The 13672-nt window shown below is 55.3% G+C and overlaps 1 protein-coding gene across 2 annotated transcripts; it reads right to left on the bottom strand.

Moving 5' to 3' along the window:
- Positions 1 to 2956: 2956 nt before the first annotated feature.
- Positions 2957 to 13645, bottom strand: NUCB1 (nucleobindin 1). 2 transcript variants are annotated; one of them, XM_090047727.1, is made up of 13 exons: positions 13544 to 13645; positions 12633 to 12756; positions 9700 to 9807; positions 9338 to 9470; positions 8757 to 8860; positions 8118 to 8303; positions 7631 to 7721; positions 7128 to 7186; positions 6608 to 6700; positions 6321 to 6410; positions 5894 to 6064; positions 4980 to 5091; positions 2957 to 4688 (listed from the first exon to the last, which is right to left on the bottom strand). In XM_090047727.1, exons 2-13 carry the CDS (start codon positions 12741 to 12743, stop codon positions 4561 to 4563), a joined length of 1386 nt encoding a protein of 461 aa, XP_089903853.1. In that variant the 5' UTR covers positions 12744 to 12756; positions 13544 to 13645; the 3' UTR covers positions 2957 to 4560. The 2 variants fall into 2 exon arrangements, with proteins under 2 accessions (XP_089903853.1, XP_089903854.1); XM_090047728.1 differs by lacking the exon at positions 13544 to 13645 and adding an exon at positions 12921 to 13498.
- Positions 13646 to 13672: the final 27 nt, after the last annotated feature.

Genomic DNA, 13672 nt, shown 5'->3' on the forward strand with positions numbered 1-13672 from the left:
CTACCACATTGAATTATATCTGCCATGAATATTCCTGGGTCTAAAGAAAACTAGGGAGGCAGTGAGACTGTTTATGAGAGATGATTCTCAACTACAGTGCTGTATAATCCATCTAAGGGTGATGCACCATATGGAGCACTGTTAGATGAGAAAACACCCACATCTCATTCACAAGATAAAGCCAAAGATTTCAAACAGGAATCTCATGTCACAAAGAGGCTAACCTGTTGTGGTCTTTCTGAGTTCTTTACAGGAGAACTGCTGTAGTATTTTTTTCATTGCTGTAGTCAAACAACAAGTGAAAACTAAGAGCTGGCATTTCTGGAGGAGTACCTTGAGTCTAAAAAAGCTTGAGAACCACAGGTTCATAGCCAAACAGGCCTATTTGTTATGCAAAGCAGTAGTGGGCCGATGGAAATCAAGGAAGACTAAAAGCCTCCCTCAGTTATGGATGTCACTGGAATCATAGGATCAGAGAGAAGCAGACCTGGAAGGGGCCTCTAGAGGTTATCTAGTCCAACCCCTCCTTGAGGCAGGATCATCCCTATCCAAACCTTCCTATACAAATAACCTTAAAGCTACCATCGACCCTGACATAACACAAAACATAACACCCTAACCTGCCACAAATTAAGCAGGGACCACAGCAGCCAACATCCTGTTTCTGTAGAACAGTTAATGCACATGCTCCAGGGACCCCAGGTAGAAGGAGGCCAAATACCCCCTCCCCTCCTAGTCTGCACCAATCCAACCACACAGTACAATTCCCCCCCAACCCCAATTACAGTGATTTGTTTGGCCCTGAGCAGAGGGGCAAGACCCTATAGCCAGGAACCTCCAGTTTGAAATCCCAGCAGAAGCATTGGCACAGCCCAGTCATAATCTCCAGCCTTGGCTGTAGCCAACATCCAATGCCTCTGAGGAAGGCTTAAAAATTCCCAGACACCTGTAGCAGAGGAGGAAGGCAAGGGGAACAGCCAGCAAATCCCCATAGCAGAACGTAGGCAGAGCTATGCCTAGATCATCCCCAATGCCCAGATATATAACAAGTGAATCCAGTGGACAACGTGAGAAAACAGGGATGGGAACGGGAGTAAAGGTTGATAACAAGCACTTTGTAGGGGATGAAAGACACTGAGCAGAGTACACCAGCCAGCACCCACTGCCCCTTAAACAAGTCCAAGGGACCTGTGGATGTCACCCAGTGAAACTCTGCCTAGGGGTGTGAGTGGAAGGGTGGGAAGAAGATGACCCCACAGCAGCCCAGGTTCTTCTCCCAGCCAGAGCCTCCTTTCTAGCTGGTAGGTGGAGAGTTTGGCCAGAGCCAGAAGGAAGGTGACCAGGACATGCCATGTCTTGGTGGCACAGGCAAATGGTAGAGGGGTCATGGGGGGCACATGCCCCTCCCCACTGCCAGATTGGCCAAAGTGAGGCATTTTTTTTACTATGCGGGCCAGTGACATGTTGTGGGTGGGACGACACTAAGCCACAGCACAGAAGCATAGGAGTGGATATGGGGCTTTTAGCCCACCCACAAATTGTGCCCTCACCAGACTTGGGAGGCACCAGTCACCCCTGCTTGGTGAGGCTATGGATGGGAGTGTGTAAAAGAAATGGTGCAGGGAGAAATGCAGTCAGAACCTCAGGGGGTGGTGGAGGGACTGGCCTGACACATTTGAAGTAGGCCCCAGGCAGGCAGGACAGCATATCCCTTCATCTGAGTAACGCAAGAAAGTATTAGGGGAAGAGGTAGAAGCCCCAGCAGTGGGATTTGGTGGCTAAGAGCCAGGATGACTAGGTTGTATCCCAGGTCTGGGTGGGAGCAGGGGCTCAGGGGTTAGAGCAGAGGGGCTGGGAGCCAGGACACCTGGGTTTTTTCACACTCCTTGTTTATTGCTTCTTGGGCCTTGGGCCTCAGACTCCGCACCAATGTTGGGGGCAAAACATCTGTAGCATGAATGTTCTTTGGGGCATTAGCTGTCCCCTATGCTGGGTGGTGCTTGGCAGAATGCCCAGTGACTGAGTTGGGGTGCTCATTATTGATCCCCCTTTTCTTTCACCTCCCTGCAGGGTGTGTGGGTGTGGGTAGGGGGGGAAGGGGTGGTGGTAGGGGAGGGGTGACTTCAGGGATCCTGGGATAGCCTGATCCCATTGGGGGTTGCTCTGGCTTGCCCTGGGGGAACTGTGCTGATCCCTCCCTCTCCATCCCCATCGCCCAAGTCAGGTACCCAACTCTTCCTGACCCTGGGGTTGGCCTCCCTGGCCCCATAAACACCCCAGTATCCTCTCACAAACCCTCCTGCACCCTTACTTTAGCACCACAACTTCCTGCCAACCAGTCCTAGTCCCTGCATTTCACCTAGCCCCTCCTAGATCCAAAATGGAACCCAGGAGTCCTGGCTCCCAGCACCCCCCTCTAACCCCCATTCCCACCCCTGCCTGAGCAGGGATGGACCCCAGGTGTCCCTCAAGAGGGATTAGGGGCTGCTTCCCCTTGAACACAAAGCTATCAGGAAAACTAAAAATCCACGATTTGGTGGGGGAACATTATTCCAGTACTTAATGCCCCTTACCAAGGGTGGGGGCAAAACTCCCTCCCAGGCCTGGTTTCTCCTCTGAATTCAGGGTGGTTCAGACCCCTGGGTGTTGGGTCTCACTGTGAAACTTTTCCCCTGGATGCCAAGGGCCACAGTGGACTGGTACAGTTGCCCCACAGGCTGGCCCTGTTGAACTAAGTCCCCTTCCAACCTTTCCAAGAGTCCTGCACCCAACAAGCCTTTATTTTCACACCCTAAAATCCCTCACACAGCTCCCCAGCTCCCCTTGCTCCCAAGGGCCTCCCCCACCCCACAAAATAAACAAACACAGCTGTCAAGCATAGGAGCCTCAGTAGGCTGAAGCCAGACCTGTTCCCATCCACGCCCTGGAGAGCCAAAAATAAGAGGCAGAGACAGGCTGAGGCCTTAATTTAACTTTCTATTACGTTTGGGGCTGAGATGGGGCACAGCTGAGATTCCCGGGGGGGGGGGGGGGAAGTAGGGTCAGAAGCTGGCAATCCATTCAAAGTCATTAACCTTCCTGGCTTGTACAAAGTGTGGATGGGATTCTCTCTCTCCCTCTCCACAAAGGGCCCATGTAGGTGTGAGCCTGTACCCCAAAACTGAACCAAGACTCCCCCAGGGCTGAGGCTCTTCTCCTCCCACCCTTGAAAAACTCCCATGATGCAACCTGCTTTTCACCACTGAGCCCCCAACCCCAAAATCCTGTGCATCCCCCCCTTGCAAGCAAAGAACCTCCCCCTGTAGAACTCTTTTTCACTGGGCTTAATACTGCACTTTGGATGGAATGGGGGGCTCAGAAGAGACCCCAAACTCACCACAGACTGTAGGAAGAATGGGACAGAGTTTTGAGTGGGGAGAATGGGTGGGACACAGCCCCTGGGGTGACAATGAAGATGAGAGAGGGGCCCAAGGGTTTGTGGGGAAGATAGAGGGGGGGGCAAAGATTCAACCCCCAATTAAAAGATCAGCCCTGATTTCAAAGGGGTGCTAGACACTCAAGAGACCCACCCTACCCCATTTTGGAGGGCTCTGGATTTCATCACCTTGGGCAGCAGAGATCCAGGCCTCTAGGGGACTGAGTGGCAGGAGCGAAAATGCAGGGGGAAATGAAGAGACACCTTGGTGAGGGAGGAAGGGGGCAGTGTTGGGCCCCTTGGTAGAAGAGCCAGCCCTGGGCTGGTCACAGTAACTAGTGCCTCTGAAATATATGTAGGGGACCCAGCTTCAGATAGACAGGTCAAGGCCAAGATACCCCCTCCCCTTCCTTGCTAGACCCCAGGACTGCCTCCCATAGTCTATTATTAGGAGCCAACATTGCCCCACTGCAGCAACACAAAGGAAGTACGTCTTGGGGGTCAGTCAAACAGACTAGCCCTGTGCCAAGAAATGCAGGAGAAAGAAGGGGTACAGTAGGTGGATGAGGTACCCATAATGCACTGCAGGACACCCCAACCACTACCAAGCCAACTCTTACCACTAGCTTGCAGATATTGGGGGGAGGAGGGAAAGTCTATGCTTACCCACAATGTACTGCAACTCCCCCCCATAGTCAATTTGCAATGCAAATGTCTCCAAAAGGAGGAGACAGGAGAAGAGCACTGGCCCCTAAGAATTCCAAAATGCAGTGCACCCACACTCCTGCAGCCAGGCTAGCTCCCAGGATGGGGAGTTGAAGAAGGGATGGGACTACCCAGAATGCACTGCAGCAACAAGGGGCAGGAAGGTGGGGGAACCTTAATACCAGTGCCCCCTCCCTCCGCATTACAAAGCAAATCCCCAGGGCCAGTTTAAAGTACCCCCTTAAAAAGGGAAGCCATGACTCAAATGTCACCCCCCCAGGATGAAAAAAGGGGACTGCAAGAGCCATAACCCTGCTCTGGATTCTCTAATGGGGTTGCTGCCTCAGTAGGGTTCAGTTCACAGATGTGCCCCACTGCAGGGAAAGGGGGCAGGGCCAGAGGCAGCTTCTTCCATTTCTGACTCCCACAGAGGGTGCTGTTTACTGGATCTGGACTTCAGGCTGAGGCGGCTGCTGTGGCTGGTTCTGGGCAGGCTCCACCTGGTTCTGTTCAGGGGCGTGGGCCAGGGTGTCAGCTGGAACTGCAGACTGGGCAGGCAGAGGTGGATCTGGATAGGGAACCAGAGGCAGGTAGGTGATAGTGGCTCAGACTGACTAGACCTAGCTAGTGTCCCTCCTCCTTGCTCCCAACCCCTGGTACACACACCTCCCTTCCCAGAGCCTGGGAAAAAACCCAGACATCCCAGTTCTAAGTCAGCCAGCTCTATGCCACCAGACTTCACTACTCTCCCAGAGCTGGGAGAGAACTTGGGTGTCCTGGCTCCCACTCACTCTAATCTATCAAAACCTGCTCTCCTCCCAGAGCTGGGAAAACCCAGGCATCCTAAGCCCCATCTTACCAGCTTGAGCAACCTGTGGGGGCTGGGGCTGGAATTTCAGCTCTCCTCCTGCCCCAGCAGGCATCGGTACCGCTGCTTGCTGGTTTTTCCTCTGCTCCATCTGCAACACAGCCTGGGGAGAAGAGGTAGAAAAAAAAAAAAAAAGGGGAGCGGGGCAGGTGTTAATTCCAAGCCAACACCCTGTCCAGCACCTGGCCCTGCTCCCAGGGTGGGGAGGGGAGTGAGAAGGCCAAGACCCCAGAATCACAGGTGTAGGTATGTAGGAGCAGCATCTGCCCATACTATTCCTAAAGTTACCCCCCTAGAGGCAAACACCCATTGCAGACAGAAGAGATGTACGAGCTTCCTTTCCTCACAACAGGGGTGACAGAGCATCCCATAGCCCCACCCCACAGCTCAGCCCATAGTTCTAACCTGCCTATACCATAGCTCCACTTGTCCATCCTACAGCTTCTCCTCACTGTAGAGAGGGCGAGTGAGATTCTCTCTCTCCACAGAAGGGTCCATGTGGCTGTGAGCCTGTCCACCAAAATCTCAGGGAGATTCCCCCAGGGCTAAGCCTCTCCACCTCCCACAACTTGGCCCCACCCCTTCTATCCCATAGCTCCACCTGACATCTCAGCCCTGCCCCTTCCATCACAGTTCTATTCCACAACTCAGCCCTGCTTCCTCACACTTCTCCCCCATCATTATCTTCATAGGGATCTACCTCTCAATGCACACCCCCTGCTGATCCCCCTCCTACCAAAGGAGAGAAGTCCTCCCCACCCACCAAAAACAAACAAACAAACAAACAAACAAAAAAACAGTTCCCATCTTCCAAAGAGGGGAGGGGTAGGCAGAAGCTGACAGGAGCCCAAGGGGCAGGGGACCCCAGAATGGGGAAGACAAGGGTGAGAGGACTCCCAGCTTACATTCTGGTACTCCTTCTTCTGCGCATCAAGCTGGACCTGCCGTTCAGCCAGGTCCTGGTGCTGACGCCGCAGCTGCTCTGCCCGCCGGCTCAGCTCAGCCTCCTGGGCTGCAAGCTCTGCCTCAAAGCGCTTGAGCTCTGCTTCGGAGTACACCTGGGTCTCATCTACCGTCTGGATGGAGTGGAGAGAGAGTCCAGATTGGAGCCCTAACCCCCAAAAGCCAGGCCCAGACTGACTCTTTACAGTGCCCAACGAAACTCCTCTGTTCTCAGAGCTGGGATAGAATCCAGGCATCCTTGCTCCTGTCTCTCCCTGCCCTACCTCACCAGCCTCCACACCCCTCCCAGAGCTGGGGATAGAACCCAAGTGTCCTGTCTCACCATCTGATCTCTGCTTCTGCCTCCCTCCACCGCCCACCCCCACTCACCTCCCAGCCCCCAGCTTCACTGAATTCCTTCTTCTCAGTGGACTTCAGAAACTCCTCCAGTGTCACTAGCCGGTCTTTGTTCATGTCCACCTGGGAGAAGGGGGGCAGACGAGGGGGAAGGCCAAACATCAGGGGTGATGACCCCTTCAAAAAAATCTACACAGCCTGTGCAACGCCTTTCTAGGTCCCCACCCCCCGCACCATCCTGGGCTCCCAGCAGTAGGCAATGCCCAGAGACCTCTCCCCACCCCATGGGGGCACTGTGGGACCACCAGAGGAACACTCACATTCTTCATGACGTGCTCCCGCATGCGCAGACGCTCCTCCTCCATCTCCAGCATATCATCCTCCTCGTTCCGGGGATCATAGACTTTCTCCAGCTGGGGTGCAGGATGTGGGAAGGCAGGGCATAAGCACCCACCCCCATGGCTTGAAACTTCGCCCCTATGACAGCTAGGCCCCAACCTGGGCATCCCATTCAGGCCTCAGCCCCACCTACTTTCCCCACTATTGTTTAGCCCTACCCCTTCCAATCCCATAGCTCCACCCCACAGCTCAGCCCCACCCCTACCATCCCATAGCTCCACCGCAGAGCTCACCCCTGCCCTCATTTCCCCTCACATCTTCCCCCTCAGCACTTACCCCCACCCCAATACACCCCCCACTGCCTTCCCCCACAAACTCCATGTCCCCAATCACCCTGGTGCCCACACTCTGCCAGTACCCCTGGACATCCCTTGAGGTTCAGAGAAGGGTGAACAGGCTCAGCCCCACTCTGGACTTCTCACCCCAACACCAGGTGCTCACCTCCTTGGTGAACAAGGCCTCCAGCTCCTGCTCATCCAAGACCCCGTCACTGTTGGTGTCTGGAAGAAAGAGGGGTAGGGGGCATAAGACCAACAGGGCATGGAGCAGGGGTACCTACTGGCTCAGGGGCTTTCCCCTTCTAGGAAGTACGAGCTTCAATTCAGTCTCTCCACCTCAGAGTGGATCCAGTCTGGCTCCCCACAAAGCCTGTGCTATGCAATGACTTTCCAGGTCTCAGCTTTAGGCCAGGGGCCCTGTTATAAGAACAAAGACCACGACAGGGCATGCTGGGAGTTAGGACACCTGGGTTAGCTCAGACTACAGACAGCTAAAAATCTCCCCGCTTCTGTCCCTCAAGAAAGAAGGGGCAGAGAGCAGCTGGGGGGGTGGCTATTAGCCCACTCCTCCAAAACACCCCACAGGAGGGATCTACCCCTTGAGCAGAGGAAGCCCCAGGGGGTGCTGATAGCACTGGAGGGGTTGGGGGAAATGGGACTCCTCACCGTGCAGTTTAAAGAAGGTCTTGGGGTTGAATTCATTGGGGTCCAGCCCATCGGTCTCCTCCCAAACCTCTTTCAGCTGATCCCGGCTCCCCTGTCCAGAGAGTTCAAGCAGATGGTTAGGAGAATGGGGAGAACAGAACCCAGGTGTCCTGCCTCCCAGCCCCCATGCTCCACATTTCCCAGAACTGAGCATCTAATTCCCCCCTATAGCTGTGACCTGGGGCACAGCTGCCTATGGCTCCCAACCCACTGGAAACATGATACATATGGCTCCACTGATCTCCCCATAGGGAGGAATCCCCCTCAAGCCTCAATTTTCACTGCCTCCACACCTCCAATGCCTCCCTGCCCAGCTGGACAAAGCCCCCAGCTCAACCCATGACCCAAGCTGATCCTCCAGAAAGGAAAGGAAAGCACATATCATAGCCCCCATCCCCTCTCATGGGGGGAGGGGAGGAGCAGAGGCAGCTGGGCTGGGGGTCCTCACCGGGACGTTGACCTTGGGATGTTCGCGGTGCCGGCGCCGCAGCTCCTGGAAGCGGGCCTCCTCCTCGCGCCGCTTCTCCTCATCCAGGGAGCGCAGGTACTCACGCCGCTCGTGCTCCTTCAGCATCTCATAGCGTTTGAACTCCTCATGGTGCGCAGCATCATAGTTCTCCAGGTCCTTGGTGGCCTGCAGAAGAGGGGTGGGGATGTCAACAGGGAATCCAAGCATGTCCAGGACCTCAGGTCCACTTCCCCTCCAACTCCCATTTATCTAGTCTGCTGCCCCCCACTCCAACAGCAGGAACAGAACCCACGAGTCCTGGCTCCCAGTTCCAACCCCCACTTCTCTTCCCAAAGCTGGGATAGAACAGGTGTCCTGGCTCCTAGATCCCCCCCACTTCCCTAACGCACTACAGCCCATGACCCCCCACGAAATGCGAAAGAACCCAGGCATTCCCCTCCTCTAACCAGCCAGACCCCACTCCCTCTCCATGCTGGGAAGAGAACCCAGGTGTCTGGGCTCCAAACAACCCCTGCACTGAGCTGGCTCCTCACTCCTCCTGCTCTAGGCCCACTAGACCCCCCACTTCCCAGAGCTGGGAGAGAACCCAGTTTCGTACTCCCACCACCTGCCACATACCGCCTGGATGAGCAGCTCCAGGTCCCGGGCCTCGAAGGTGTGCTGGTTCTGGGGGTCCAAATGCTCAAACTGCTTCAGTAGCCCGAGGTGGTCAATCTGGACATCTGCGGGAGGAAAAGGAGAGAATGAGAAAGGGGCTTTTCATTTGCAGGGGACACCAATCCCAGGGCAGGAGACCCCAGGTGATGAGGAATCCTACATGTAAGATAGGGGAAACTGAGGCACAACAAGCCAAGCTCTTTTAGGGTCATAGTGGATGAGCTAGGAAATGAACAGAGACGTCTTGGCTCCCAACCTTCCTGCTCTAACTCACCAGCCCATCTCTCCAGCAGAGATGGGACAGAACCTAGGCATCCTGCTGATCTGACCCCCAGGCTTCTCTCCCCTTCCAGAGCTGGGACTGAACCCAAGCCTCTCAGCTCCCAGCCTACCCCTTGGCATCTAACCCACCAGGACACCCTTTCTCCTCCCAGAGCTGGGATAGAGCCCAGGAGTCCTGACTTTGCCCCTTCTGCTCTGACCCACCAGACCCTGGTCCACCTCTCTGGGCCAGGGTGGAATGCAGGCTTCCAAGCACTTACTCTGCTCCATGGTGGCATCCATCTTGGCTTTGATGAGCATGCGCAGCCGTGACACCTCCTGGCGCTTCAGTTCATCCAGCTTTGTTCGCACGTGGTGGCTTACAAAGTCCAGCTCCTTGCTCAGTTTACCGCTCTGGCCCAATGGGGGAGGAGCCTCTATGAGGATACACCCCCTTCCTCCCCCATGCCCCACTGCCTGGGCCAGATCGAGGCTGGGGCCTCCTAGAGCTGGGACACCCCTTTGCCCCATCATCCCCTCTCCCCCTGCCATGAGCCAGCCAGTGTCCCCTCTCCCTGCCCTGGGGTTGGATCAGGGTTAGTACCCCCTAGAGAGGATAGACCCCATGTCCTGGCTCTCTCACCTTGATGTCCTCGGCATTGGCTGCCTGTAGTTTCTCCCGGAAGTGACTGTCCGTCTCCAACACATTAATCACCTCCTGCAGGTAGCGATGGTAATAGAGCCCCGTGTCCTGCCCAGGGAAGGAGACAGTCAAGCCCTGCCCATCTAACCCAGCCTCCTACCTCCTTCCCTGCCCTCACACCCCCACAGGCCCACCCAGCTTAGTACTCCAGCCCCCCAGAAGTGGCCTCACCTCCCCTGGACTCACCCAAGATACCTGCACTGGTTTTCATTCCAACACATAGAACAAGACAGTAACACCCACTCCTGACCTCCCAGCTAAGCCCCAACCCCACCAAACCCCTCCAGTTTCTCCATCCCAGCATCCCAAACCCCATGACTTGGGCTTGGCTACCACAACCCTTCTGGGAAGGAACCCAGGCAGGATCTGACCCCCACCCCCCGACACCACTCCAAGAGGTAAAGAATCCCCGCTTTCTGCCCCACTCATGCTATGCCAGGCAGGGGCAGGCAGATCCCTTAGCACTGGTCTGGTACATGGCACTGCCCACGTTGCATGCGTCTTGCTCCTTAGGGCAAGAAGTCAAGGCCACCGTCCCAGACACTGCCCTTGCTTACATCCAATAGGTCCTGAGCACAGACAGTCTCTGCCCCTTGGTATACCCCAACCCCCCAGAGCTCATTGTGTATGCCTCAGGCAAGCCCCATAGCATGTTCCAGCACACCACCTCAACAAGCTGGAGGATACAAACAGGTTTGCTTCCACACAGCCTGTTGACACCAGCTCTACACGTACTCTCCACCATTCTGTCCTCCAGTCCTAAACGTCAAGTACCAGGGGTCTCCGAGGGACTGGCTCGGGCAAAATCCTCATTTCACAAGCCTCGGGGGACCTCAGCTAGCAGCTCCTTCATGAAGCCATCTCTACAGGCACATATCTGGTACACTTCACGGACACCCCCAACACCTTACCCTTCTCTCAGAGGGAGATTCTGGGACACACTTATCTCGAAGGCACCAGGCTGCAGCCCCTTCATTACCTTCCCAGAACCTCAGCAATAGGTTCTTGGCTGCATTTCTTCCTGCATCTGTTCTTTTATACACTCCCCACCAAGCCCCAGGACCTCCTGGTCACCCTCCTCCTGGCTCTAGCTCAGCTAGCCATCTACCAGACAAAGGAGGAAGCTGACTGGAGGGAACATTGGCAACTGTAAAGCCACTTTCCTGTCCTTTATCTGCTCACATCTCTGGACAGAGTTTCACTGGGCAGCATCCCACTGGCTCCTTGGACTCATCTGAAGAGCAATGGGGGCTGGCCAGTGCACTCTGCTCACTGTTCCCTCTTGGAGCACTTGTTATTAACCTTTGACCGCCACTCCCATGCCTGTTCTCTCATAAGTTGTCCCCTGGAATCAGCTGTTGTGCACTCACTCACCTCCCCAATTAAGGGAACCTTAAAGTTTTCCTGGTGGGCCTCAGGCCCACCATGCCATGGAACAATAAAAAGGCCTGCCCTCTCCTCAGTGCTGATTCCTTTCAGGGCAAAATATCACTGGAACCAGTGGCTGGGAAAGTGCCATGATACCTTGTAGAACTCCTTGCCACAAGATAAAAGAGAATAAAGGCCAGGGAAAGGTCTCAGGGCCCTGCCAGTATCTTGGGGAAGGGAGTTCCACAAGGTAAAATAGAATCAGAGCATAGGCAACTGCTGCCACTTGAGTAGGGGTGGGCATGTGCCCCTCCCCTGCGGCCAATCTTGCTGATGGGGTGGGGATTGCAGATTGGCCATGGGGGTAGTAGGCAGTCTTGCCAACTGGGAAGCACAAGGCTCCCGGAAGTGGCAGCGGTCCTTCACTTGGTGCCCCCACACCCCAGCCAGTGCTTGCAGGGTAGGGGTACCAGTGCTCCTGTCTGCCCATCGCTTAAGTGGCCCACGCACCCCCTGTGCATCACCACTGAATCAGAGAAACAGGGCTGGAAGGAACTTCCAGAGGACAAGTAGTCTAAGCCTCTGCCAGAGGCAGGGTCAGCCCTATCCAAACCATCCCATACAAACCCATTGTCTGATCTCTTAGCAAAACTACCATCAACCCTGACGCATCACAAGACATCACAGCTGAACCTACTACAGGTAAAGCAGAGGGGCCACGGCAGTCAACATCCTGCTTCTATAAAAGGTTGTTCATATATGTTCATGAGATCCCAGATAGGGGCCATGCCCCCACTACAGAGGAAGAAATCCCTCAGTCAGCACCGACCTGATCACAGGGCAAAATTCCTTCCTGATCCCAAACACAGCAATCAGGCTGACCCTGAGCAGAGGGGCAAGACCTTCTAGCCAGGAGCCTCCAGCTTTGAGTCCCAGCAGAAGCACTGGCACAGTCCAGTCCCAATTCTCAGCCTCGGCTGCAGCCAATACCCAATGCCTACGAGGAAGGCTTAAAAACACCCAGACACCTATAGCAGAAAGGACGGAGGGACAATGGAAACTAAAGCCCAGAAGCCTTGGACATACCTAGAGAAGAATATAAGCAGAATTATGCCTAGATCATCCCCGATCAATGTCTGTCCAAGCTGTTTTTGAACCCCCTCCAATGACAGAGTCCACAGCTCCCCCAGGCAGTCTAGTCCACTGCCTCCCTGCTCTACCAGTGAAGATGTTTTTCCTGATATCCAGTATAAACTTACTTTACTGCGACTTCAAGCCACTGGTCTGCACCCACCTCTCTGCAGCAAGAGAGAAAAGGTGCTTTCCCTTCTCTTTAATGACAGCTCTTCAAGTATAAGCAATGCATTGTTAGACCTGGCAGACACCTGCAGATGATGCTAGGCTCCCATGGCTGGCCTAGCCTGGCATTAACCTGGGGAACTCCTTGCTAGAGGAAAACCACTCAACTCTGCCCCCCATAGCCCAGACTCCCTCAGGGCTCTTACCGGTGGTTCCGGGGGTGCCTCCTCTGTCTTCTTCTCCTTCGACCGGTCAATGGGCACAGATGCCACAAGGCCCAGGAGGCTGGTGAGCAAGAGCCAAGAGAGCTTCATCATTCAGGGGTGTCACCTGCGGAGAAGCAAGAGGAGGAAGGAAGACAAACAGGGGAGGGTTAGAGGAGGTGGGAAATCCAGTGGGGGAGGAAATCCAAAAGGGATTTTGGGGGGGGGGGCATAAACCTGGGGACAATGGGTGTCAAAGAGCTGGGGAGAAAAGGGGGGGGAAGTCATCACCTCTCCGAGAAGGGGAGCTGGGGGGGCTTGGGAGAGCAGGGACTCTAAAGTGATCTTGGCACTTGGTCAGACCCTAAAGGGGTGATCTCAGGGGGAAAACTTTGCACTCCTCCATAGTATTGTGACGGCTGAGCATCTAAGGCAGATGGGAGACCCCTGAAGAGGAATCAAGCCATTTCAGGGAGGGAAGGGCAAGATAAGATGAGGGCAGGAGGAAACTGGGAATGGGGTTGGGGCAGTGGATCCCAGGGATTGCAAGAGGGCCAGGGGTCCCAAGTGGATCCCAGGGGTTGCAGGGGGTGGTTGGGGGAACTGGGGGGCTAGGACAGGGGTCTCCAAGTGGATCCCAGGGCTGCAGGGGTAGCAGGGCAGAGGGAACTCAGATGCTGGGGCAGTGGATCCCAGGGGTTTGCAAGGGGGCCAAGGGAAACAGGGGAGGAAGCTAGAGCAGGGGGTCCGAGGTGGATCCCAGGCCAGAGGGGGAGGGGACGGTGGGGACCCCCAGGCTGGGGACAGGAATGGACCCGCCTAGCAGTGGGGAGAGGCAGGGGGTCCCTAGGGGCCCCTTAGTAGCGGGAGGAACCCCCGAGAGGGGAGGAATCCCCGGGAAACCCACAACTCACCACGCCACCCAACGTCACCGAACGCTACAACCACTGCGGAAGCGACACTTCCACTTCCTGCCCTTAAAAGCCCCACCCCCTTATCTGCACGCTTGCGTCCCGCCACCCCCGTTGTTATCTGCATAGTGG

This window comes from Crocodylus siamensis, chromosome 5 (genome assembly GCF_052110815.1).
Source record: "Crocodylus siamensis isolate JL-2025a chromosome 5, ASM5211081v1, whole genome shotgun sequence".
Lineage (NCBI taxonomy): Eukaryota > Metazoa > Chordata > Crocodylia > Crocodylidae > Crocodylus > Crocodylus siamensis.